At 42.3% G+C, this 27,540-nt stretch overlaps 1 protein-coding gene across 1 annotated transcript in view; it reads right to left on the bottom strand.

Moving 5' to 3' along the window:
- frmpd3 (FERM and PDZ domain containing 3) overlaps positions 1-27,540 on the bottom strand; it is a 189,113-nt gene that overhangs the window by 48,067 nt on the left and 113,506 nt on the right. The window contains exons 3-6 of the mRNA XM_083785514.1: positions 27,111-27,176; positions 8,665-8,758; positions 8,205-8,359; positions 103-205 (exon numbers count right to left, since the gene is read on the bottom strand). Of these exons, the coding sequence (XP_083641640.1) occupies positions 103-205; positions 8,205-8,359; positions 8,665-8,705 (299 nt within the window). The 5' untranslated portion in view covers positions 8,706-8,758; positions 27,111-27,176. The remainder of the gene's footprint in view (positions 1-102; positions 206-8,204; positions 8,360-8,664; positions 8,759-27,110; positions 27,177-27,540) is intronic.

The raw sequence follows: 27,540 nt of genomic DNA, 5'->3' as shown, positions 1-27,540 counted from the left end.
CACACTAGCACTGCGCCCCCAGTACAGCCCCCCACACTAACTCTGTCTATCCCCACAACCAACACTATCCTCTCTGTGGGGACAGTAAAGGATGGATGTTACCTTACAAGGTCTATGACTCTCTCTCGTGGCGCGTCGCTCACCGGCTCCTCGTTGATGGCCAGGATGTGATCTCCAGGTAGCAGGTAGTTGAAAGATGGACCATCTGACACGCACGCACACGCACACGCACACGCACACACACACACACACACACACACACACACACACACACACACACACACACACACACACACACACACACACATTATGATTAACTGGTTTTGAGGCTATATTAACTAATTTTGCCAGACCCCACTTTGAGCAACCGTTACTGGTCTAAACACAATCCTCAGCCCTGGCTAAATGATACCATCCGAGACTGGTAGAACAGCGGAGAGTGATTGGAGAAAGGATGAGTTTAAGTTTCTCACGACATCCTGATGTGGTTTTATATCAAGATGCTGTCAAAACTGTGACAGCAAACCATTTTCTCCAACCACCTCACCAGAAACTCTCACAGGCCAAAAGTTCCTTTTTCAACACATATAAGTGCAGTACTTTATCCTCCGGTTACCGTGTCCCTATAACAAATTGTGATTTTCTATTTCCAGACAAGGTATAGCTGAAATTAAATCACACATTTCACCTTTGTCTACTACTGTCAGTTTGAGCCTGTGTTTCTCGTGTGTCTTGTCTTATAGATATAGTTTCCCATGAAACCCACAACCTGCTCACTTCTCCCATGCCCTCCTACTCATTCCCTGCCAGGCTGCCAACCAGCTGTTGGCTCTTCGCTAACCTATGATTCAACGTTTGAGTCTCATTGAAACCTGGAACAAGGAAATCACGTGGTTGCAAAAACACAGCTCCCGTCCACTCCCACGCTAGAGGATTTTCTAAAAACCCATCTATCTTCGCTCCTGTAGCGGTCCACTTCCGCGTCCACCAGCATTGCATTTTCGAGGGACCATAACAAAGCACCGCTTTGACGTTTTTTTTTTGGTGAACTCCCAAAGTCGCTTATAATAAGCGGACATGGCAACACTGTTTCTTTAAACTGTTTGCAGCTTGTCCAGAATGCTGCCGCTAGGACGGGGGTTCCTTCATTGGCTCCCAGTCAGACTTAGGACTCATTATTATTTATTATTTGAAAACACATGAATGGACTAGCACCACCTTACAGGAGTATATGCCAGAGCTAATCTGCCCACCTAGCTGATGCTTCTGAGGGTCTGATAGGTATTTTTGGTGTTTGGTGAATGAAGGGGTCATTGGCCATGTGTAGATACTGTAGATATAGTAACTCTCTCTCTCTCCCCTAGCCTGCGGGAGATAACGAATTGTTTTGCTTCCCTCTGTGAAACAACATGTTTTTCGACCTTCGCCGCGGCAGACACTTCGTCTTGCTCGCTGCTTTAATTACGTCGGTATAATGTTATTTTAGTCTCCAACTTAAGGTGCCGCTGTAAGTCACTGTTTGATAACCTCTGAACTTTTATGGTTCACTTCCCATTCGTCATACTTCCTGGGAATTCCCAGGAAGTGTGAGTGGCCACGTCAGCTAAGGAGACCTCCCCGGCCATAGGGGTCGCCAATATTACAATTTTATTAGCCTATGAACCCAAAATGAATTGCTTCCTATGTCATTCTTGTTTTGTTTTGCCAGTCCTATATAATGTAATCCCGGACATTGTCCGGGGGAGACTTTTTCACGATGCTGTTCTGTAAAGTCCGTTCTGCTCCCCAGCTAATATACATTGATCCTTGGAAAAGTCTGCGTTGAGTGTGTGTTGCCTCCGTTCATTGTGTCATGTCTTGGTATTTTTCCTGCTGTAAGTAATTCTACTCTTTTCCTTCTTAAGTATGGTATTGCAGCTCTTACCCTAAAGTATTTTTCTGTAAAAGGTTAATTTATATAGTATTATAGTTTATCAGTTGAACCTTATAACATTGAATATAAAGTTTAAATATGCTCCTGGTCTAAAAAGGTTTACAACCCTTTAATCCATTACAATCTATATATAGTTTAATTTGGACTTGAGTACTTTTACTTGAGTACATTAAATATGCCTCTCCTGCTACGGGAGTATCAACGATTTATTAGCCTGGAATTCAAAGGTTATCTGGGCGAATATGCACAGCCACTTTTAACCCCGTAGCTACCAAATGTTAGCATAGGAGGCGGCATGTCTGAACAATTAAACCTATGGCTATTAGACTTTAGCGATGTCAATTTTGAGGGTCTAAAGACCCTCAAAATAAATTTTATCCAACAGTTGGTCCTTCGATGCGGTACTCTTTTAACAGGGTTTTAATGCTCTGACAAAGTTTAAACGAACTAGCGTAGTCCAAATAGCCTAGGTTTTCCGATCTTTTTCTTATCTCTCTTTCCTTCTGACACCACTTGGAGCAATGAACGAGAGACGCAGACACCATTTTTTCTCAGCCATAACTTTTCATTGGAACAATACCATATATTTTCTGGAATGGACGAAGACCTGTTTAAGGACAGGACAGCATCCATTTTTTTTATTTTCTTTTATTTGATTCACCGCAACCTGGAAGAGTTTCGACTGGCTGCGTTCAGCGAACTTCCATGAATCCTGCTTGCCTCTCCTACACATTCAGTTAAGTAAATCAATGCTGGATGTCTTTCTCTGTCTTTGTTTTTGTGTTTAAACTGTTGTTATTGTTTAAAAGAAGTAGGACAGCTTCAGCGTTTATCTTATTTCTTTGAAAAATAATTATTCAGTGATTTGTGTGTGTGTGTGGGAGCTATTTCTCCCTATCTCTCCCTGCCTGTGTGAAAAATTTCCTGTTTGGAGCCTGTGTGTGTGTGTGGGGGAGGGGGGGGTGAGCTCTCTGTTCCTCCGTGTGAAACATGTCTTTCTCTGTCTTAAATAGATTATACTGTCATTATTAATATGTTCTTCGTTATCCAATTGTGTAATTTGCTTTATGCCAACTGTATATTTCTTTTTGTGTGGTAGAAAGAATATCTATGCCTTTTTCGACGTGCGTGGGTCATTATCGCGAGTGATTTACCGCTGCGTGGGAGGGGGTCCTATAGATATTAACCTCTTGGGGTTTTTCTTTACCTCGGCCGGGGTGTATGAGGATACCAAGAGGGGTTCTTTTTATACCAAAAAGGGAGTGTGTGTGTGTGTGTGTATCCACCCCAGTGGGTGTGTAACGCAGCTGGGTCTCATACGAGTTTTCCAGATTGAACGTTTGGTCTGTGTTTATCCTATATGTGTGTGCATGCGTGCGGGGGGGCTCCCTCCCTCCCACCCATTTCAATGTGCTCGTAGCAGAGTGCAACGCCATCTTGTTTCATCACTTTAGTAGTTTTTAGGTAAAGCTAAAAATCCTGACTTTTAGTCAGGGAGCCAAAGAGTACATTTTCCATATTTCCACATTATAGTCAGGGAGCCTGAACCCAAATTTGAATTTTGGTATTTTTACAGTTTTTACTGCATTTCATACATTTTTGATGGCCTTAGTACAAATTTCTCTTTATCCTATTTCAACAGATAACCCCTCCATCTCCTTCATGTATGTTTGGGCCTGTTTTGGGTCTCTCTCTGTGTGTATGTGCGTGCTGGGTTTTCTGCGTGCATGTTTCTGTCTGTGTGAACGTTGGCTGTGGTGTCTCAGTACATTGTTTTATTTTACTAAGTTACAGGAAGTAGGAGAGCACATAGCTAGGAGGCCGCGCCACCTACATAGCGTTTATCCTATTTCGTTGTATTTTTTTTTTATTATTTATCACTAAATTAGTTATACATTTATTATCATTTTGGCATTCCCTTTTTGCCACACATAGTATCATAATAATCTCTGTGTTTCCTGAGCCTTTTGCGATGTTGTACACGTCGGAGGAAGGCTGGGTAGACTTTTCGGGTGTCTCTTCGCCATTTTTCTAGTATATGCAACAATTTAGATTTAATACAGTGTACCACTAGTTTCTTCAGTTGATTAGTGTGCCAACCTCTGGAGCGGACGTGACTGCCGCTATTTGTTGCTAGGTGATTTGTCTGTGTGCGGCAGTAGTCAAGCCGGAGAGCACATAGCGAGTCATCGTAATGTTTAGGAGTACCATGAACGTCTCTTGAACATAACATGTATAGTTTAGGATTCAACGGTCGCAGACCTCTCTATCTAACTCCATCTCTCTCTCTTATCCTAATTTTTGAAATCACGAGACTCGATCGAAGTAGAAGACAGACGCGTGTTTGGTGGGTACCATAGATCTCGTAGAGGGGTCTACCGACAAATAATGATCTAGCTATCACTCTCTCTCTCTGTGACTAACAAGAAGAAAATTCTCTCTAACTCTCTGTACCATGTGTTGCCCATGGTAGTGGCCACATGTCTGTCGAAGTTGAAAATCTGAAATATACATACTTTTCTCCTCTATCTAGATCTCTATTTGATACATGTTATTTTTGTTTAGAACCAGTTTTGTTCATTTATTATTCTCCTGCCACTCGCCTGATAATAAACTGTGATATACGTATATTAAGATCAACACCTGTTGTTCTAAAGATGCTCTCCCTCCATAAAAGTTCAGTGATATATGTGGCAGGTTAAGAGTGAGGTGAATAGATATATAATGTGGTTTTTCATGTCATTCACCAGTTTGTTCTTTGTTTTTTTCTGTTTATCTATACAGAAACGGACTGCTGCAGTGGGGAGTCGCGGTCGGGAGGACAAGCGGAGAATTTCAAAGCCCACAACTAGGAGGGAGAGTTCTCTCTGCGTCAAGTCTCTGAAAATTGTTTGTGGTTGATTGTGGACTTCGAAATTCCATTCTTGTATACAAGGTTTGGCCCCAGACCCGACCCCCCAGCAGATCCGTCTAAATTCACTGGTTAGGCCCAACCCCAGAACAGTCTAACTAGTTGCCCATAGATTTCCCATTTGGAACAAATTTATTAAATTTTTTGTTTTCATGTTTATGTTGTTGTTGTTATTTTTTTCCTTTCTTGTTTGCTAATTTACGCTTTCCAAGCTACGTTTAATCACCTCCAATTGTATTACATTATTGTTGATTTCATTTGATTTTATAAAAAGGTTTTAGTCATTTCATATTTCCCCTAAATTGTCAATATAGGAACATTTCCTTCTACATTTTATTATTTTGGTTTTTATCATCATGAGTTTGATTTGACTAGGCATTAATCTCCCCAGAATCACTTGATTCTATATCTGATCTGTATACGGTACTAAGGGACTCCCAAAGACATTGTTGCGACATCGCGCTGGAGCGCATGAATAATATCACCATCAGAATACCCCGTTTCCCCTCTCCAAGGTCTTGAACCATGTGACGCCATATCAGTATCGCCCACATGGCTGTTTGCAGAGAATGATGAATGAACCATTGTATCTGTGAACCTGTCGTTAGGAGGGGGGTGGAAGGGGCGAAGAATCGGCTCCGACAAACGAGCCAAAAGAACTCTCGCAGATTCAGTTCTGACAACGAACTGATGACGAGCCAAAAGAAGAACTGCTCTAAAAATGAACATTCATGTGGTCAAATGACACATCTCGCCGGCCAGGTAGGCTGCAACGGTTTGCTGGGGTGGGTGCCACTCCCGAAGATCATCTCCATCATCATCATCAAAAGAGAAAAGCCATTTTTTCTCTTTCCCACGAGTACCATCTAAATAAGGATTTTATGCCTAGTAAAGTTGAAATCATTGTGTTTTTTATTATTTTTCATTGTTCCTGTTGCCATCCTGGTCCATTTTGATCCATAGTATAAAGTAAGTTTTTCCCCTGAGGATTTGATATTGTCACATGTCATATGACCCTTCACTCACCAATGCGATGGAGTTTGATAGGTATTTTTGGTGTTTGGTGAATGAAGGGGTCATTGGCCATGTGTAGATACTGTAGATATAGTAACTCTCTCTCTCTCCCCTAGCCTGCGGGAGATAACGAATTGTTTTGCTTCCCTCTGTGAAACAACATGTTTTTCGACCTTCGCCGCGGCAGACACTTCGTCTTGCTCGCTGCTTTAATTACGTCGGTATAATGTTATTTTAGTCTCCAACTTAAGGTGCCGCTGTAAGTCACTGTTTGATAACCTCTGAACTTTTATGGTTCACTTCCCATTCGTCATACTTCCTGGGAATTCCCAGGAAGTGTGAGTGGCCACGTCAGCTAAGGAGACCTCCCCGGCCATAGGGGTCGCCAATATTACAATTTTATTAGCCTATGAACCCAAAATGAATTGCTTCCTATGTCATTCTTGTTTTGTTTTGCCAGTCCTATATAATGTAATCCCGGACATTGTCCGGGGGAGACTTTTTCACGATGCTGTTCTGTAAAGTCCGTTCTGCTCCCCAGCTAATATACATTGATCCTTGGAAAAGTCTGCGTTGAGTGTGTGTTGCCTCCGTTCATTGTGTCATGTCTTGGTATTTTTCCTGCTGTAAGTAATTCTACTCTTTTCCTTCTTAAGTATGGTATTGCAGCTCTTACCCTAAAGTATTTTTCTGTAAAAGGTTAATTTATATAGTATTATAGTTTATCAGTTGAACCTTATAACATTGAATATAAAGTTTAAATATGCTCCTGGTCTAAAAAGGTTTACAACCCTTTAATCCATTACAATCTATATATAGTTTAATTTGGACTTGAGTACTTTTACTTGAGTACATTAAATATGCCTCTCCTGCTACGGGAGTATCAACGATTTATTAGCCTGGAATTCAAAGGTTATCTGGGCGAATATGCACAGCCACTTTTAACCCCGTAGCTACCAAATGTTAGCATAGGAGGCGGCATGTCTGAACAATTAAACCTATGGCTATTAGACTTTAGCGATGTCAATTTTGAGGGTCTAAAGACCCTCAAAATAAATTTTATCCAACAGGGTCCTGCAAACCCGGTTGAAGCAAAAGGGTGATTACACTTTTTCAGTTTTTACCCTTCTGTTTGTCCCTTTCTAGCCTAGTCGCCCAGGACAAAGTTCACCGTCCTTTCAATTAGTAAGTAAGTAAGTACATTTCATTTATAAAGCACCTTTCGAAAAAAAGTCACAAGGTGCTGAACAATTGCCACAGTATAAACAATAGAAGCCGGTTAAAACACACGGAACATATCACACAGTTGTGACAATATAATACAGTAGTGCAATGAGCAGAACAAAAAACAAAAAAGGCAGAACAAAGACATAAGACTATAAAAATGAATCAGGTCAAAGGTACATGGGAGAAAGATTTACAGAATAAATTAGTCTTTAGGAGTCTCTTAAAACCGTCAACTGACTCAGCATTTTTCAACGCCAGAGGCAAGGCATAGGGTAGGAGCTACCACAGCGAATGCCCGGTCACCCTTTGTTTTCAGCCTGGATGCGGGTATTTCTAGAAGACCTTTGTTGGAGGACCTGAGAGGTCTGACATTGGTCTTAGGAGGCAATAGGTCGACAATACACAGCGGGGCCAGCCCATGTATAGCTTTAAAAGTAATTAAAAGTATTTTTAAATCAATTAGTAACACCCAGCGCCCAGGACGAAGATTGATCAAAAAGACGGAGGTTATTGATATCAAAACCGATCACATCGCTCCACAGCCTGGGAGCGCCTGTTGCACAACACTCGATGTTATGCAACAGTGGGACGTCATCGAAAATGTTCCCCCCCTGTTTAGCCGACGAGACCGAAAATCTTAAAATCTTAATAACTCTTGATCTAAATAATAACGTCTAATTCTAAGCAAGACGGCCCACCGCGGTCCCATCGCTAGTCGCGGGAGATTTAATTGTTTTGGCTACATCTAGCTGCTACAGCCACATCCGGGATAACATCCGGTCCGTTGGTAAAAGTGCTCCGCTAATCGCCAGGCGCTATGATTTAATGGATTAAATAACCCTGGGTGATTGGGGTGTTAAAACTCTCCCTTTTTTCAGATTACCTATGAAAACCCCATTCTTCCCTTTGTCATAAAATAATCATGGATTGTTGTCACCGTTTTTTATCTTCTGTGCTTTGAGTTATTTTATATCAGTAATATGTTATGCAGTTTTAACAAATGATCAACTAATTCATTATATTTTATGCATTGCACGGAACACACACACACACACACACACACACACACACACACACACACACACACACACACACACACACACACACACACTCACTAACCAGTGGAAACAGAGCGTACGATGACAGGACACTGGCTGCCTGCGATGAAGCCAAAGCCTTGGTTGGGGTGCCTCTGGATGGTGACCTGTCGACTTGAGCCAGGAGTCAGGCTACCACTGTCCATATCATCCTGGCCCTCTTCTAACATCGCACAGCTGCACGTGCACGCACACGCGCACACACACACACACACACACACACACACACACACACACACAAGAAACGAGAATGAAACAGCTGAAACAGAGCGTGGTGATATATAAAACATCAAACATCTCCCTGACTCTCAAAAATACCTCACTCTAGTAGGCCTACAGCACTTGGGTAAATATACGTAGTTACTTTTTGCACCACTGTTTGTTTATCAGGTGAGTATACCTGTCACACGCGTTTGTGTGTCCATATGGAGGTGAGTATACCTGTCACATGCGTTTGTGTGTCCATATGGAGGTGAGTATACCTGTCACATGCGTTTGTGTGTCCATCCTGGACCGTGGCCATCCCCTGAGAGGAGGGAGGAGCATGGGACAGGGTCTCTTTGATTGGTCATTCACCTGAGGGACGAGAAGAGAAGCAATATTAGCAAAAGACATCTGACAGTGCATCTTGCCGCAAACAAAAAAAATAAAAGTACTCAGCTGTCAGAGGTTTCGGAATTTAATTCATTTTCTGATTTATGAACTCGTAGTCTGAGCACATGGCCCCCACCGTGATGGCTCCACCGCACAGAGATGGGACATTGCAATTATTGTAAAATTTAATTTCATGGACTGCACTCCCAGACATCTTTCTGGTCTGAAATTGTTGTTCTGCCCTTTATGAAGTTCAGATTTGTCGTGAAATATTTATAGGCTGGGACTCTCAAATTCTCACTCACAAACAACAGTTCACCGGCCGTGTGATCTGAAGGAGCAGCTAAAATGCACCCCATACAACCTCAGCACACTTGATTGATTGATTGATTGAATACTTTACTATTACACGCTATTAGATGCTAATTAACATCACTGGAAGTACATTCAACGCTGAAAAGGATAACACAAAAACCCCAAGGGACAAGTTTCTATTGTGACCCATTATTCAATTAATCGGTATATACATAATAATACATACACTAACACCACTACAACCTCACTGCAACCACACTGCACCCCCACTCATCACTCCACAACCTCACTACAGCATCATTACAACCATGTTACAGCATCACTACCACTCCACGCCACGTACACAATGCACGCAGGCACACGCACACGCACACACACACAGGTTCTACAGGTCCACACATAATGCTTCTGAAGCCTGGCAGGCAGGACAATGGTAATGCTGAAACACACATTCTTATTGACACACGCTTGCATGGAATGAATCCTGTGGCAGAGAGAGAGAGAGAGAGAGACACAGACAGACAGACAGGTGCAAACAGAAAATCGAGTTATAGGTTAAATTGTATCATCTGGAACTCATATGACGGACAGTAAATTCCATCGCATTAACTTAAATCTTATAGTCTATAACCAAATAGGTACATTTGGTTACATTGGACGTCACAGCCGTTACCACGTGATCTCAGCTTGCTGTCGTGGGATGTGGATGCATTGTGTGAGACGAACGACAGAAAACTTTCTTTTTGACCAGCCACCCGTTAACGTGCAGCACTTCGAATTTCAATTAACGCGCTAATCATTTAAAAAGATCAGCGCATTAGCGATTTCAGCATTCAATATTCCGCCAACTGGCGAAAGATCACCTGTCTGTTTCAAAGGCGCCGTGTGGTGACGGATGACGCCTCGCCAGCTGCTTCATGCCTGTGAAGATTACATGGAGGCGAATGAGAAGCTGATTATTCTGCCTTTCATTCTCCATGGGAAATCTGGCAACACTTCTTTCATTTTCTCTTTCATATTCCATTACTTTTTGTTCATCCAATAATGGAGAAACACGTTTTATTTTATTAATTTTTGAGTGGTGCAACCACTCCAAGGAACAGCAATGTCCGTGTTTGTTCACCTATGTGATGTTAACCTACCTATGTGACAATGAGCACCAGACTATGAGTACCAGTAGGGGCGCTGTTGTGCCAGAAACAGAGAGAGATAGTGCTGCACTGTTGCCTGCTAATGAGAGAGAGAGAGAGAGGAGGGGGAGAGAGGGGAGTTGCACCACTGAATTCACACAGGTGTGGTTTTTTAAATACGTTTAGTCTTTTATACTGTATATCAAGGTATCATTGAACACATTTTGAGTCTGATTAACCACTTGAGCCCTATTTAAGCACTAAATGTATATATATATATATATATATATATATACACAAATACATTTATAATCGATTAAATCATTTAGTTGGTGCACCCCTCGGTGAAACAGAGTTGCAACTGTATGTTTCCGTCTACACCAAACCTCTACAAGCTGACCATTTTTAGCGAATGCCCCCCCCCCCCAGAACAGACACACCCGAGTTCGAGTAGTTAACACCGTCCTTTAGTAGTCTATCCTTCTCCCTCCCTCCCTCCCTCCCTCCACTAGCTGGAAGGAGTCAGCCATTCTGTTGCATCATCATCATGGAGTCTCTGTGAATCGGCCGTCCATCACGCCTGCATGCTGTGCAGTCACGCTGCTGCGCTGCCGCTGTGAATGTCAACGATCCCCAGTGGTGGGGAAACTACTCCCATTTTTTTCTTCCGAAAAATGCAGAAATACTCCGTTACAAGAATACAAGCTAAAGTCCCATAATCAAAATGTACTTGAGTAGTAGTACAAAGGTGTTGCATGGTAACAAAATGTACATAAAGTACCAAAAGTAGTTTTCAAATGTAAAAAAAAATCTTTTCAAAAAAGCCGATCTACAAGCTCACAATGTGTCGCTTCGTGGCACATTGTGAGCTTGTAGATCAGCTATTTTCAAATGGCCCAAAATGAATATAGGGCTGAAGTGTTTAATCAAAATCCACAAAATAACGCGTAGAAGTAAAAATATTGGAAATACTCAAGTAAAGTACAAATACCTCTAAATTGTACTTAAGTACAGTACTTGAGTAGGCTACATGCACTTAGTTACTTTCCACCACTGCCTGCATGCTGTGTGATGGCGCCGCCGCGTTGGCGCTTTGAATGTCAATGATCCTCAAGGCTCTGCGGTGACGAAGCCACGATTTGTGACCTCAGAAAGGAGACTAGCATAAATATAGCCCCGCTAAGGAGAGCGTCTCCTTAGCCTCCCATCTGCTCGCCATCAGTCAGCCGAGGCACAGGAGACTTTACACATCCTCTGTCTTTTACACATTCCATCAGATCTGCGAGAGCTACTGTTATTGTTACTACTGTCCACTAAATCAACACGGGGGATTTTTACTACTGCGTGAAGTATCAGGCAATCTGGAAATTAATGACTATATTACATATAAGCTGACACGCATAAACACAATATTAAAGATGGAGTTCCGCGATTGTTTCCCACCCTAAAACATGATCATCAGGCATTATTATAATATAAAGAGGAAGAACTTTAAAAAAAAAAGTGTACAGTATTTGTTGAAATTATGATTTTATGCGGACACACCCACCAGTTCATTAAGTATACGTGAGTTTAAACACATGGAAAACTGGGAAAGAATTGCATATAATTTGATATAATAAACTTAATAATAAACTTTATTTGTATAGCACTTTTCATACATAAATGCAGCTCAAAGTGCTTCACAGGGCAGGACACAAAAATAAAATACAATAAAACACAAGTAGTTAAAATGATAGAACAATGGCAGAGAACAAAATTGAATATAAGAACATAAAATAAATAAAAACAAATAAAAACACCACATGCAGCAAATCAGTCAGGGCAGGGTAGGAACGTGCATAGTAAAACTCAACTAAAAGCAATGGTGAAGAGGTGAGTCTTGAGTTGAGATTTAAAAATGTCTACAGAGGGTGCGTGTCTGAGCTCGAATGGAAGTTTATTCCAGGCTGTTGGGCCGTAGAAGCAAAAAGCTGCCTCACCATATCTTTTTGTGCACATTCTTTTAGGCACTTCAAGTAGGCCAGCATTGGAGGACCTGAGGGGGCGGTTAGGGACATACCTAGGTAGGCAGTCACGGAGGTACGGAGGTGCGAGACCATTGAGAGCTTTATAGACAAGTAACAGAATTTTTAAATCAATCCTGAAAACAACCGGAAGCCAGTGCAGTGATGCCAAAATTGGAGTAATATGTTCTCTCATCTTAGTTCTAGTTAAAACTCTAGCTGCTGCATTTTGGACAAGTTGTAATCTGTCAGTCATTTTCTTAGGCAGTCCTGAAAAGAGTGCATTGCAGTAGTCAAGCCGAGAAAAAACAAAGGCGTGGATTAGTGTTTTTGCATCGTCCAAGGACAAATAGGCTCTGATTCGTGCAATATTTCTAAGGTGAAAAAAGGCAATCTTGGTAACATGATTAATGTGTGAATTAAAATTCAATTCAGAATCAATAATAACCCCCAGGTTCTTTACTGTACTGTTACTTTCTACAGTCAGGTTGCAAAGTCTGCTAATTATTGATTATTTTTGCTCGCTAGAACCGATTATGAGAACTTCTGTCTTATCCTCATTTAGCTTGAGAAAGTTCTCACTCATCTAACATTTGATGCTAGACAGACAGGTCAACAGTGGGTCTAAAGCACAGGGATCATCTGGGGCCACAGAAATATATAGTTGGGTATCATCAGCATAGAAATGAAAATTGACTCCGTGATTGGTAATGAGTTCGCCCAATGGCAGAATGTACAAGGAGAACAGCAGAGGACCAAGAATCGAGCCCTGTGGAACACCAGAACTGTATTGTGTTTGTCTGAGTCAAACTCGGCTAGATTGACAAAGTAACTTCTGTTTGAAAGGTAGGAGGAGAACCAGGACAGGGCCGTACCAGACAGGCCTATCCAGTGCTCCAGACGCTGTATTAAAATTGAATGATCAATCGTGTCAAATGCAGCCGTTAAATCTAGAAGTAAGAGAACGGATACTAAGGCTGCAACAACGAATCGATTAAATCGATAAAAATCGATAATTAAATTCGTTGCCAACGAATTATCTTATCGATTATTATCGCGGGTGTTTTCCAACATTAAAATGTAACGTAAAGCTGCTTTCTTTTTACCGTTCCGTAACGGCACTAGGCTGAACGAACAATATGCAACGGGTCGGTATAAACACAACACAGGGCGCGTTCGGAAATAGCGCACTGAGCGCACTGTGCAATGCAAACTAATAGGCGAGTGCGCTCCCGGTGTGCATTTCCAAACGCACCCATATATTGTCTTGAACGTGACCAGAGCGCCCGGTCCGCATCTACCCCTCTCTCTCCCAACTAACTTCAGTCTCCCCCACACACACACACAGAGAGGGAGAGCGTCAGCTCTGTGGCTGCGATGATCTGCTTGCAAAATGCCCCAAACAGGTCCCAAAACATGGCATTTGTGAGCACGGCCACTGTCCATATTTGTTTGTCTTATGACAAAAAATGCTCCACAATGTCTGAATCTGTGAGCTTGCAGGCTGTCTACGACGAGCACTATAGCAGTGTAGCTTGCTAACGATCGTTAGCTCCTCATTGGTTCCACCTGTGTAATCACAGCAGCGCATTGAAGTGGGCACAGGGCAAAAATCTCCGTGAAGTGAACGTTTTTGCTTAATGATTTATTCAGTGCTGTTTAACTTTAGCAATATGTGATACTAGAGCCTAAACCCTAGAGAACATGCCAATATGGCTGCTATAAGAACGGTTTCCCCTATCAGCTAGCATGCTACTTAATTGTGTGCACTGTGTGTGTGTGTGTGTGTGTGTGTGTGTGTGTGTGACTGTGTGCGTGCGTGCGTGTCCACACAGACTGTGTAGGACAGTGGTTCTCATAGTGGGAGTTCCAGCTACATTATAGATAGTTAGGAAGTAAACCAAGTGGACCCTAAAGGGTCTGTAACAGAGAGTGCAAAAATGGAACCAAATAACTCACAATTGATTTTACCATAGAAATTAAAAAATAAAAATTGGGGTCCCAGAGATAGAAATGGGAAGAAAGACAGTCAGCTATACACAGTCAACATTACAGATTACAGTATCATTACAAGTAGGAATGGCAATAAAATCAAATTGGATAAAAAAAGGGGGTAAAATATTAATTTTGAATGAGTATTCATTTTTATTGTCTTTATTGTTAGTTACAACATGCCTAAAATAATTTGAAGCTAATTTCTTTAAGTAATTGCAAAAAGGTGCCATAATCCGATTAATCGATTCATCGTTTAAATAATCGGCCGATGAATCGATTATGAAATTAATCGTTAGTTGCAGCCCTAACGGATACATGTTTCTTGTCAGCAGACACCCTAAGATCATTCATTACTTTTACAAGTGCTGTTTCTGTGCTGTGACTTTTCCTAAAGCCAGATTGGAATTTGTTGTGCACATTATTGTTCTGTAGAAATACATCCAATTGATGAGAGATGCATTTTTCTAAAACCTGCCCAGAAAGGGTAGATTTGAAATGGGTCGATAGTTACCCAAAACAGAGGGATCAAGATTGTGTTTCTTGAGTAGGGGCCTAACTACGGCAGTCTTCAGTGAGTCTTGGAAGACGCCTGATTGTAGAGAGCTGTTTACAATTTTTAGGATATCTCCAATCACACTGTCTAAGACCTCTTTGAGAAAGGTGGTGGGAATTGTATCCAATGAACAGGAGGAAGATGTCATCTGTGATATGGTTTTGCGGAGTTCGTCTTCATCAATTGCGCAAAACGATAATAGGCTCCCCCTGGAGAGATCTACCCTGGGACCATTAGCTGCTGTTTGAAGGTTTGCGCTAGCAGCAGCACCATTCATAATATCAGCTCTAATGTTAAAGATTTTGTTATCAAAAAAGCATGCAAACTCATTACACTTAGCTTTATAGGCCGGGAATGACTGCTTGTAGGACTGGGGGGGGGGGGGGGGGGTTAAAAGTCGTTCAATGGTAGAGAATAGGACTCTGGCATTTTTCTTGTTCTCGTTAATAATGCCAGAGAAATATGCCTGCCTTGCTAGACGCAAGGCTTTGTTATAGGTGACTGTTGAGTTTTTAAGAATCTCTAGGTGGGTGGTGAGTTTATTTTTTCCCCAAGCTCGCTCAGCTCTACGACATTCTTGCTTCAGTGAGCGTGTATGCTCATTTAACCAGGGTGTCACTCTGGTGTTATGTTTCTTTTTTGTTTTCAAAGGAGCCACTATATCAAGAGCTGACTCTAGTTTAAGATTAAAAATTTGAACCATATCATTTACTGGGGGAGTATCGGGCAGGGGGGGGGGGGGGGGGGGCCCAGATGACGAGAGAACTCGTCGGCTGCAGAAGAGCTAAAAAAACGCTTTGTTATGGTATATTCAGTGATGTTTTTCTCTAGATCAGAGACAGTCATATTAAAACACAGCAAATAGTGGTCTGATAGCTCAGGCCTTTCAATAGTCCTTTCCACATTGATGTTCAGCCCTCTAGAAATCACCAGGTCCAGAGTGTGCCCATGTTTATGAGTAGGCCCAACAACATGCTGAGTAAAGTCGAAAGAATGTAATAGTTGTAGGAAGTCCATAGCCACGCTGATATGAGCTGTCAAGGCCAGAAAGTAGTTTTTTGCCACTCAGTAGGCGTTCCCTTCCCACATAACTTATGATGATAATGATGTCACGCGCATACCCTCTATACTTTGCTCATAACACTAGTACTGTATATTGAATTGACCAATCATAAAAAAAGACATAATCAATCAACACATGATGCATTTTATAATGGCTGTGTAGTGTGTCATTATGAGTGCTTATAAGAATAGTTGTACACTGTGTATAAGCAGTTTATATAGCAAAGTTAATATCGTTTATAGCGTCACTATATGTTTTGTTAATGTAAAAGCGTAATTTTGTCCAATCTGTATGGTATGTTGATACAACATATACAAGTGTGGTGGTTGTATTATGACTCCCTGCTCTTCTATTGAGACATTTAGATCGTGCCAAAGGTCATGTCTCGCCTCGACACAGGATCTGGCATGAGGTCAAAGGTCATGTCTCACCTAGACACAGGATCTGACATGAGGTCAGAGGTCATGTCTCACCTAGACACAGGATCAGCCGTTTTGTTGGGAATCGCTGCTCTACACAAAATGTCTTCACCGGAAATAGGCTATAGATAGGTTCTTTTCGCCAAACGTCCACCCCAAAATAAGGCCTCTAGGGTTCACGTGGTTAATATTCGACACTCGTTGCATGAGTCACGGAGGAAGCATCCATAAATAAACAGCAAGGACAAACAGGAAGGGAGGGAGAGAGATAGAACACAGCTGTAGGATACTATACTGACGCCAGAGGCTCTTTTCAAGAAGAAACTAAATAAAACAGGAACCCAGCTGTGTAATACGAACATATGGTTGCAGTCTGCAGACAAGAAAACATGTCTCGTCTACTGTACAGTATGTGTCTCATCATGTCACATGTAGATGAATGGGTGAGGATTCAGTTGCAATCTAAAAAATAGGTATGATAGAACTGAATATGAAGTTAAATGGGGGCCCAAATAACAGCCACTCCTGATGACACTACAACACGTCCCCACATCTCCACAGAGAAACATGCATTCAGCCTCATGGCCAACCTTTATACTGATAGAGAGTGAGAGTGAGTGAGAGAGAGAGAGCGAGAGAGAGAGACAGACAGCGGCGGAGGAGAAATCCTGTCAAGCACCTCTTCCCCAAGGACATCGTGGCAGGCCTGCCCGTTGCCATGGCGACAGAAGGCTCTCGCTGGCATGTTGCTGGCCTTGGGGTGGACTGAGCAGAGCGGCGGCGGCTGGATGAGAATGATGATGATGGAGAGATAGGATGGAGAGTGTCTGTGTCACTGGTGGGTGACCCGTGACGTGACCCATGGCTGTTGTTACTGTATGCCCACAGGCAGCAGGGAGGTGAAGTCCAGCACTGTCCCCGTATATCCCAGGGGTTGTTACTGTATGCCCACAGGCAGCAGGGAGGTGAAGTCCAGCACTGTCCCCGTATATCCCAGGGGTTGTTACTGTATGCCCACAGGCGGCAGGGAGGTGAAGTCCAGCACTGTCTCTGTATATCCCAGGGGTTGTTACTGTATGCCCACAGGCAGCAGGGAGGTGAAGTCCAGCACTGTCCCCGTATATCCCAGGGGTTGTTACTGTATGCCCACAGGCGGCAGGGAGGTGAAGTCCAGCACTGTCTCTGTATATCCCAGGGGTTGCCCCTGGCAGTGGTGGAAAGCTATAGCACGGGTCTGCCCGGAACCGAAAACTCGAGCCCCGAACCCAGAACCGCGTCGGGTCGGGTCAAAAATATGGATTGTCCCTCGGGCACAGGTCGGATATTTTGTTAAGCTCTTTAACCTTCCGTTTTACTGTATTATGAGGTATGGGTTGTAATTACGTTCCAAAATTCATATGGTCTGTTCTCGCATATTGAATGAGCCACATTTAACGCTTACAGACAATTGAAACGCTGTCAATCTCAAGGACAATGCACTGCGCTGAACACCATGGAGGTTTTTTTTTTTTTTTTAAGATATTTTTTTGCGGCTTACGCCTTTATTGATTTTTTAAGGGATAGAAAGTAGGCTGACAGGAAACGGGAGAGAGATGGGGGGATGACATGCAGTAAAGGCCGTGTCGGGTCCGGGAGTCGAACCCGCGGCACACCGCGACTGGATCACCAGTCCGGTGCCCAGACCGTTACGCTACGGCCTGGGCCACCATGGAGGTTTTAACCAGGTGAAACATAAACAAAAGTCACCGGGAACTTGCAGGTTGGAACCTGTTCTGTGTGGTTTGTGGTCATATTGTAACCGGCCACGTACAGTATGTGTCTTAACTGGCCATGTATGTCGGAGCCACAGGTGAGTCTTAACTGGCCATCGGATTAACCGGATGTCAGACTAACTCATGCCCCCCGGCTCGGCTGGGGCGGCCGGCTAGTCTGAATGCCACGGTGGAATGACCACAAATGAGCATCGGGTCCAGTGTGGGTCTAGAGATTCATTCCAATTATCCTCTGTCCGTTTTGGACCGGGTCCAGTTTCCCTCTGTTCCACTGTCTGTGAAAGCCCCTAAGTCCTCCGCCCTCTCCCCTGCATGCCACAGAGCTGCTGCTGCTGCAGTCAGACTCGGATGGAAAATAAACACACTTCTCTTGCTAGTTTAATGGAATTGCAACTCCGCAAATTCCTCTTTGCAGAAGTTATTGTAATATTTAAAGTCCTGCTTATTATTGTAGGCCTATATATAAGCAGTGTCATGAAGCATGACACATATTTCACGCGTTGCGATGCATTGTGTGAGCCTGGAGATCCATTGTCAGCTGTTCTTTAATATCAATGATGGAAAATGACGGAGATAACCTTCTATCTCCACTTAATCTGCTGGATTAGAAGAAAATTAGAATTAGTTTTTCCATTTCCTGAAAAATGAATGTTTTCTTCCCGACGGCAGAGATAAACGTATTGTCAAGTCAAGTCAATCTTTGTGCGAGAACACATTTGGACCGTCTGCCTTGGCTACAAGGCACCAAAAGCTGTGGAATGACTCTGGAACTCTTTGCCCACCGTTCTAAAACTAGACTCTGATGGTAATGTGTTTAACAGAGGACTATGGTTTAAATCAAATCAACAGTGCTCACATGAATACAGCACATTCTGACTGGTTATTTTGATTGGTTTTTAGATTACTGTTATTCTATTTAGAAAAGCCTCCTGTGGGCAGATGTCAGCTAGGTGTAGAGAATTAGCACTTGTGCTATTACGCTCGAACAATGCATCTGGCTTGTCCAATGTAATTTGTCCAAATAAAATTAAATGGAAAATGAAAGCACGTTTAAAAACAACCCAAGGGTGACCTAATGTGTATGCTGCACAGCATCAAAAAGAGAACACACAAACAAAACCAGGAAACAAATGGATGATGGTAAAAATAATAACAATTCTGCTATATGTTCTTTATTTTAAGATGCTTTTAATAATAATAATAATACTAATCCTATTATAACCGATGTCTGTCTGTCTGTCTGTCTGTCTGTCTGTCCTATAGAGCGTCGCAGTCCCGCCCCCTTTCATGACAACGAGAGACCCGGAAAATAATTCCCCGTTCATTTTCCTCATAGACTTTTCAAAAAGTATTTATTTAAAGACGTTTACGCTACAGACATAGCTATAACTCGAGTTGTGACAAATCATGACAATAAACACAATGTTTTGGGCTAATCAAAAAAATTGTAAGAAGAAAAACAAAACAAAATTGTTGTCATCTGCCATTTCTTCTTCTTTCTAATTATTTAATTGGCCCAAAACATTGTGTTTATTGTCATGATTTGTCCCAACTCGTTGGCTTTGTCAGCGGCGTCTTTAAATAAATACTTTATGAAAAGTCTATGAGGAAAATGAAGTGCTTCTGGGAATCTGGCGCATGGAAGCCCAAGTGTGCTTACACCCAGTGCAATGCTGGGAAGGGCTTGACGCATTGTTAGCCTATGGTTGTTAGCCTTCGACCACACCACTCCGCCCCTCCCCATTTTAGAATTACACCATGGTCGTTGTTCCCTGGCAGCCAGGGAGGCTGTAGACTAGAGCAACAGCAGAGCAGCATGATCAGACTCACGGGGAAGAGCTCGCCCGACACGGTGCATACTACAGTTATTTGACACGTTTGCAATGTTCGAACATCACTCGATTAAACTTCAATCTAAGTTAGCCATCGTGGTGGGGGGGTGGCACAGCCAGCTGCAACACGCGGTTGCAGATGTGTGTGTGTGTGTGTGTGTGTGTGCGCGCGCGCGTGCGTGCGTGTGTCTCACAGACAGACGTATTTATGTGAGTCCCAAGGATACACCCTCCCAGGGAATGGGGGGGTGTTTATTACATTGCATTACCCACACTGTACCTAATCTGGTGTATATCTAGAACGGGTAAGGACTAGTACTAATAAAAAGGAATTGTTTTTCACCCGACAGCAGCTAAATGTACTCCTTCTATCCCTCTCTTTCCCCCATTGTTTGACACATGGTGGTGTAAAGGCGCATTCATACTCCAGCTTGAGGTGAGAGCTTACCACCTCACCCTGTATGAGCCTTAGGGGATGAAATCTGACGCACACCCGTCTGGGTTGCTTTCACGGGAATGGTGAGCTTATTCTGACCTTGTCGGCAGTACCAGTTATTATCACACGCCTCTGCTTGCAGTCAAACTGTGAGTCACAGTCAGTAGTGGACTGTGTATATACTCAAGTAAATACTCAAGTATTCAGAAGTACAATTTACAAAGTACATTTTCAGAAATTGTCAGAAATGTTCAGAAATAGAGAAAGAAAGCATATCTTCAAGCTCGTACAAGCTTGTCGATTGGCTATTTTCACTATTTAAAACATAGGGCTTAAAGACGTAGTGAATTGACAAATATGTTTTTCACACTTTTAGAGCATATCTGTGGTCATGGGCATTCCTAACAATAGATGCCAAAACAATGGGAAAATATGTGTGTTTTTATATGAAAAGTTCATAAAAAGCCAATTTAGTTACTTCCTTTGAACACAAACATGCTGCGTAATGACATACCGCTACCCTTATGAATATAAATTAAATCTTGATTTCATGCACCTGTTTAATTCCCATATCTGCACGTTCCTCCAAACACAGATGAACTTGATTACAGAACTACTCTGTTTTTAATCTCATTCAAGATGACATCCAGAGACAGTGTATTACTAATTTTATGACTGAAGTATAAGGCCACCTACTGTACCACACAAGCTGAATTCAGGTCAAAAATACCTATTATTATTGTTATTGGCTACTGTCTCGGAGTGTCTCCAGACACTTCACCCGCCCATCCCCAGCGGGGTAGAGCCATGTGAAAGGATCCTCATCCCAATAAATTAATATAAAAAATAATGAACATTCCAGCATTTGTTTTCTTTGACAGCCATGGTTGAATGAGCTATACTATCATTATTCTCCTAAATAGAGGGACAAACATCAGAAAAACAGTGGTAGTAATATGGGTAATTACAGATGAGATAATGAGCTGTGCGAGTGGATAGTGTTCTGGAATATTGCCAGCAAATGGCAAAGAGAGCCATCTTGATGATAATTTATGACACGTTTAGTGAATAATAGGTCTAGCATACATAATTCCATCTAAATGAGTAAATGATTTATGAAGATGAAACTCGTCGGGCGGATTCGAGCTGATGATGGCAGAGGTCTCTGTTGATGCTGCGACGAGGGGGAGGAGACTGAACCGCGCCGCATTTGTCAAATGTAGCGTCGTGTGGATAGATTGATTTAGACTTCACAAGAACCTCATCAGGAGCCCTGCTTGTCCTAAATTAATGAGAAACTAAATGTCCTTTTCTGTGCCGAGGAGTCTTGTGGACCCCATATAACTTAACTGTAGCCTAATAGCCTAACCCTAAAATAATGTAATTTCTTATTACTAGTTGTATTCTCTGCCAATGTTTATTAGTTAGTTGATTCAACTGTGATTCACTTGGGAGATCCTGTGTGGGGAACCTTGCCACCTTGTGTTCCCAGCAGACATCCGGGTGGTAGCCATACTACTCTATATTAGTTGTGAGAGCTTACACCTATACTGTATCTTCTTCCTTCCTGCATGGTCAAACAGTACTGACAGGAAGAGCAGCTGCTAAAGTTTATCTAATCCACGTCTGGGTGTTTCTCACCTTCCAGAGAGCACAAAGAGGTCTGCCTATCTTCCATTCATGCATGTACCTACAGTATAGGCTAACTAGAAATGTAAGTGCGTTGCCAGTCTGTGTGTCACGGCCTGGTCGGCAGGCTGGTATAGGAGGACTCCATTGCCATGTACTCCATTGCCATGAACTTCCGACTTTCAAAAATGGCTTATTGATGATATGCACACGGCTGCCATCTTGCCAGCAAGGTGCTTCATAGGTGCAACTTCCCATAGACAGCCCATTCATCCAAACAGAAAAGTCCTATTTAATTGTATTACATAACGTCAAACTCACCAACATTGCAGCTGTACTGAAAGCTTGAATTATCCTCTTTCAATCAGCAAAGTGTTTGTTTCATAAAAATCCACCGTAGACATGTTAATAAGATACTTCCTGTCAAGAAGTGCTGGAGATTGGAAGCACTCGTTATCAGTAAAGCAACCTCTTGCTGTCTCCTGCATTATGTGAAAATTCTAAACAGGTGGTACACATGGGCTGTTGAGTGATAGTCAACAAGCACTTCCAAAAAATGTCGCTGAAGATCGTCACTAAAGATAGAGTGGACGGAGTGACAACATTCAATGACGTCAACGTGGACGCAAAGCGTTGCCGGGCGACGGTGACGCCAAGCCTGACGTGCAATGTTGATCTTGGCGAGCTGTGTTTTATTTTAAAAGTCGTCCAATGTCGTTTTAGGCAGAGAAAGTTAAACATGTTGGCTTTAAAAATATATATTTTTTAATATTTATAAATATTCAAAAATGTGCAAATACTTTCACGAGTTCTTTAAGTATAACATATGGAAAAGAGGTTTAAATGATTGTAACTAATTTTGCTGCATGGGGCCCCCTCGTACTCCCCAAATGATTCCTATCCTGTGGGTCCCCGACCAGACCCCACTTTCAGAACCACAAAACCCCCAAACAGCCGTAGCCTCTTTCTGCGGCCCCAATAAAAGGAAAATAGCAAACATAGTGAAAATAGCAAAAATACATGCCGTGTTTTGCTAGCTTTATTGTGGGAAAACTGACACAATAAAGCAGAAATTAGGAAATAAAGACAAACTATAGCATAGGAGCTGAAATCTCACATTATATAGCCGGGAGTCTTGTGCCTATTTTATTGCTTTTTGTTCCTTAGAGACCAATGTGAGTGTGACTAATAGATCTGAGGTAGGCTACATTAGAGTAATGCGCTGGGCCACAAAATACTGTTTATCTGCTTCATTCCGTGAAATTTAATTTAGTAGGCATTAAAGTGTATCCTTGGCTGCCTGAAGTATAGCTCTGGCATGGTCATTTCACGACATTCTGCAACTGTCGTCTGAATGGCTTTTAGGAAAAAGGCCGGACGTTCTTTTCGGTTCGTCAAATCATGGCTGACATCTTCAAAATGAGATTGCTTGCAGGCAAGCCGTTTTTTTTGGGCATAGTAATTAAATTATGCTACTACACTGCGTCATGTTAGCAAGCAAAATTGCCTTCAATTATGCCAGAAAAATATGTACAGTATATTATCTTTTTGTGGCTTTCAGAACAAGCTCATTTAAACCAACATAGAAATACTCACTCAGTGCCAATCACATGTTTGAATGTGTTTTCTCCAAATGCCCTCAATGTCAATCACGTGTTCACATAATTTTGTGTCTTTAGTATTTACACTAGATGGCACTCTTAGTGTTGTGAGCTTGTAGATTTGCCATTTTCAAATAGCCGAATTACATGTGCTCATGTCATACATACTGTATGTGCTAACCCTAACCCTTTTCACTACTTTTGGGCTTGTTTTTGCAGAACTGGCCGTCTGTTTCTCTTGCAAAATCTGGCAACGATGAATACCAGCCAAAGAGTCAATGGTTTACAGGCTGTCTACACAGAGAGTGACAGTCTTTGGACCACAAAAAAAATCACATTCACACCCAGCCTGAATTTACATTTGCGTTCACCTCATTATACAGTCTGACAGAGTCTCCCATCGCCACCACCATGCACCGCCTAACTAATCACAAGCCGGCCACGGAATTTGATAAGTCACTGAATTTGGTGTACGGAAACTCCGACATTAATTTCCTATTTCAGCAGACTGTGAGTTTTTGAATATCCGGACACTAAGGCCTGCATTTCCATTTCCTTTTCACTTCATTATTCCATTGGAGCCGCATGCCATTCAAATGTGGTTCCCGAAATCCATATTATTATCATTTCATATTCCAATCCGATTGGCCACGATTGGCTTCCAAAGTTTGTGAAAGGTCCCAAATGCTACAATAACCTCTGTACCGTTTGAGTCATGTCCCGATACGGACATCGTATATATCATCTTGTACCCCGTTAGTAGGAGATGTGGCGGGTACCCACGAAACGTCAAATAGTGTCGTGTGGTCAGGTCCGTCCCCAGCCGTCACCCGTTCGACGGCACAGGGTGTGATCAGGTTGCTAAGCTTAACTCCACAGATATATTTGAATATTGAAGGTTTGGCCCTAGTTCACACCACTAGAGTTCTGGCTGCTACGTGGCCCTCACACCTACGTCGCGCTGCCAATCCGAGCGATATGTCTGAATCATAGTGACATATCAAGCCTATATGGGTTTGTTTATGGTTATGGTTATGGCCATGATCCGCCAGCCAATCTCCCAGTAACCAAATTTAAGTAAAAATCAATTTATCTCAAGAGGGGCATGTGCTACACCATACCTCTTACTTACACCATGTGTCCTTTGGGAAACCGGGCCAATGTCTTTTTCTCAAATAATAATAAATAATTGTGTCACGTGTGCCCCCGCATACACTGATAACTGTATAACAGTAGATCCCTCTGGGAGAAAAGTATCCCTCTCCGAGACTAATCTAGATGCATGAATGTGGAAAAAGCAGTGCAGTGGAGTTTGTCTGAAAGGCATCTCTGTTCCACTCCGCTTGGCTCCGCCAGTCCTGCTGGTTACAGATTTAGCCGGTGCTGCTGTGACTCAGCCCTACATTATTAATGCCATCATCTCCCGTTGTGTCCTTCACCACACCATGGAAATGATAGCAACTTCCAGACAGCGCCGTCATGACTTTAACCCCCGAGCCTGCTACTGTTGGGCTGCATTTTTTAAATGCATCCCAGTTCGTTTTCTCCAGTGATTCTGCATTGAATTGGATTTTGTAAATGGATTTGAGTTACAACTGTATTCGGACAAGCCTATTTACAAGCTCAAAACGTGTTGGGTTGAGATGCGTTTTGAGCTTGTGAATTGGTTATTTTTTGCCGAATGCATGTCCCCCCCCTGAATAGGCATGTTGGGGCTCAAGTGGTTAATTACATTTTTGTTATTCCAAAAACTGTGCTCCTCTGAGCACAGATCTCCCCCAGGCACTGGTTGCCTATACCCAGGTGTGTGTCAGTCAAGGGATACAGCCGTCAGGCAGCTGTGGGGGGAAATAGAGGTTGTACGTTTTTTGGCACTCCCTGTGGGCAGCTGTGAATGCGGTTTTGGAGGTGCATTGTATGTAGAGTCCACTATAAACATGTGATTTTAATTTACCGGTAGGTATGATTGAATGCTGCGCTCCAGGTTGGGGTTGGGTTATGTTTAGGAGTTGGGGGTTAGAGTTATGCCTGAGTATATATACTCCGTTGTGTGTTGCACACTGATCTTTGGCACCACACAAATTGAACAGGTGAACATTATAAAACTTCTGGGAGTAACTATAGATATCTCTTTATCTTGGTCCAAACATATAAATAATATTGTCATCAAAATGGGAAGAGGAATCGGTATGACTAGGAAGTGTTCTGCTTTCATCACTCCCTCTATAATGAAATCTGTTATTCATTCTTTGGTTTTGTCTCATTTAGAATACTGCCCTGTTATCTGGTCATCAGCTACAAAATCTGATTTGAAAAAGTTGCAGATTGCTCAGAATAAAGCGGCTCGTCTGGCACTAGGCTGTTCATACCAGACAAGTATTAGTTATATGCACGAACATCTGGCATGGCTAATGGTTGAAAAGAAATTAGCAGTGAGTCTTCTAATGCTACTGCAGGACATTATTTCCACTGGTAAGCCGTATAGCTTGGCTCACCAGTTAAAAATGACTTCTGAACATGGTTACAACACCAAGGGAGCAGCTTCTGGCAACATAAGAATAAAAACAACACCAAAATCAAACTGTCTTAAACACACTGGAATATATATATATAGGTCAATAACTCTCTGGAATGCACTGCCCAAAAACATCTCATCTACAATACATAACAAAAAGAATATCAAGATATACCTTGCCAATTTGCCATGTACATACCGGTAACTGTGAACTGTGATTTGCAAATTTGTTTTTTTGATTTATAATGTGAATTTGTTCTTTGCATTTGTTTTTATTTTGTTCTGTTTTTTTATTTTAGATTGTATTTTTAGTTGTACATTTGTATTGTATTTGTTTTATTCAGGACCCCAGGAAGACTAGAGGCTCAGTCATGTGTCTCTAATGGGGATCCTTCAATAAACATAAATCTACAAGCTCATATGCGTACCCCACAGCGTGACATGTTGTGAGCTTGTCAATCTGGGAACCCATTTATTATAAAAAATGAAGAAGGAAAAATAAATTTTCCCCCTTTGTTTTTGCCTCTGCAGGGCACCCAAGCCCAGACCACTGAAAGGAAACATGGACATGGTGGCTGAAAGTAGGTAGCCTACTGCAGCTTGAGAGGCCTTGTGCCATAGACATGCCGAGCCAAGACAACAACGGCGGCGCTCCTTTTTGTATAGAAAGTAGAAACAGTTCTTAGTCCACTTCCTCTCGGGAGGAACAACACTACATGTTTATCGGCAGAGGTGTTGACAGCTGGTTAGCAGAACCTGTCTCGAGAGTGTGTTGATAGGCTATAGGGTTAAAAATGACCCAAAAAAAGGCATTCATAAAATCGTCACCCTAAAATGGTATCCTCACAATAATAATCAAACTTGTACATTATGCGTGAGTGCGTGCGTGCGTGCGATTCCTCCCCTGACCACAGAGCTGGCTGAGTGCACGTTCAAGTAAAGTAGTTCTGCAAGCCAAGAAGCCACTTAACCCTGTAAGCAACAGTACAAACACACTGACCGTCACAGGCTGCTAGAGTGACCAGAACTGACTGGACCCAAGTAAAAAAGTGTCACTTTATAAAATACTTTTTGGAGTCAGGTAACACAGCCAAAGCACAATGCCATCAGTCAGCCTCTTTGGCTGGAGTCTCTCTGGAGAGAAGGAAACAAACAGAACGTGCATTGAATAAATAAAAAGGAGTAAAAAAAGCTGAAGCGGAATTACAAATTAAGTCTAAATAGCATCTTTTGGGAGTGGGTCCTTGAAATTAAAAAGTTTCAGAATCACTAAGAGTGTAACTATGCAGTATGTTGCATTTAAGATGAGGGGATCATATATTGGAACATCTCTCTGATATGTAGTACTAGTACCTCAAATGTGTACGGATTTGCAGAGTGTCAATACTAAAATGACTCAACGCACTACGACGCGTTGTGAGCTTGTAGATCGGCTATTTTTACCAGATCGGTTTACTTTCCACCACTGCTCTGGGTGACAGCCGTGCTTGGTTTGGAG

Source organism: Protomyctophum parallelum, assembly GCF_964188405.1.
Source record: "Protomyctophum parallelum genome assembly, chromosome: 16".
NCBI classification, from domain to species: Eukaryota; Metazoa; Chordata; class Actinopteri; order Myctophiformes; family Myctophidae; genus Protomyctophum; species Protomyctophum parallelum.
Note: the sequence above shows the minus strand (reverse complement) of the source record. Positions and strands in the feature narration are given on the sequence as shown.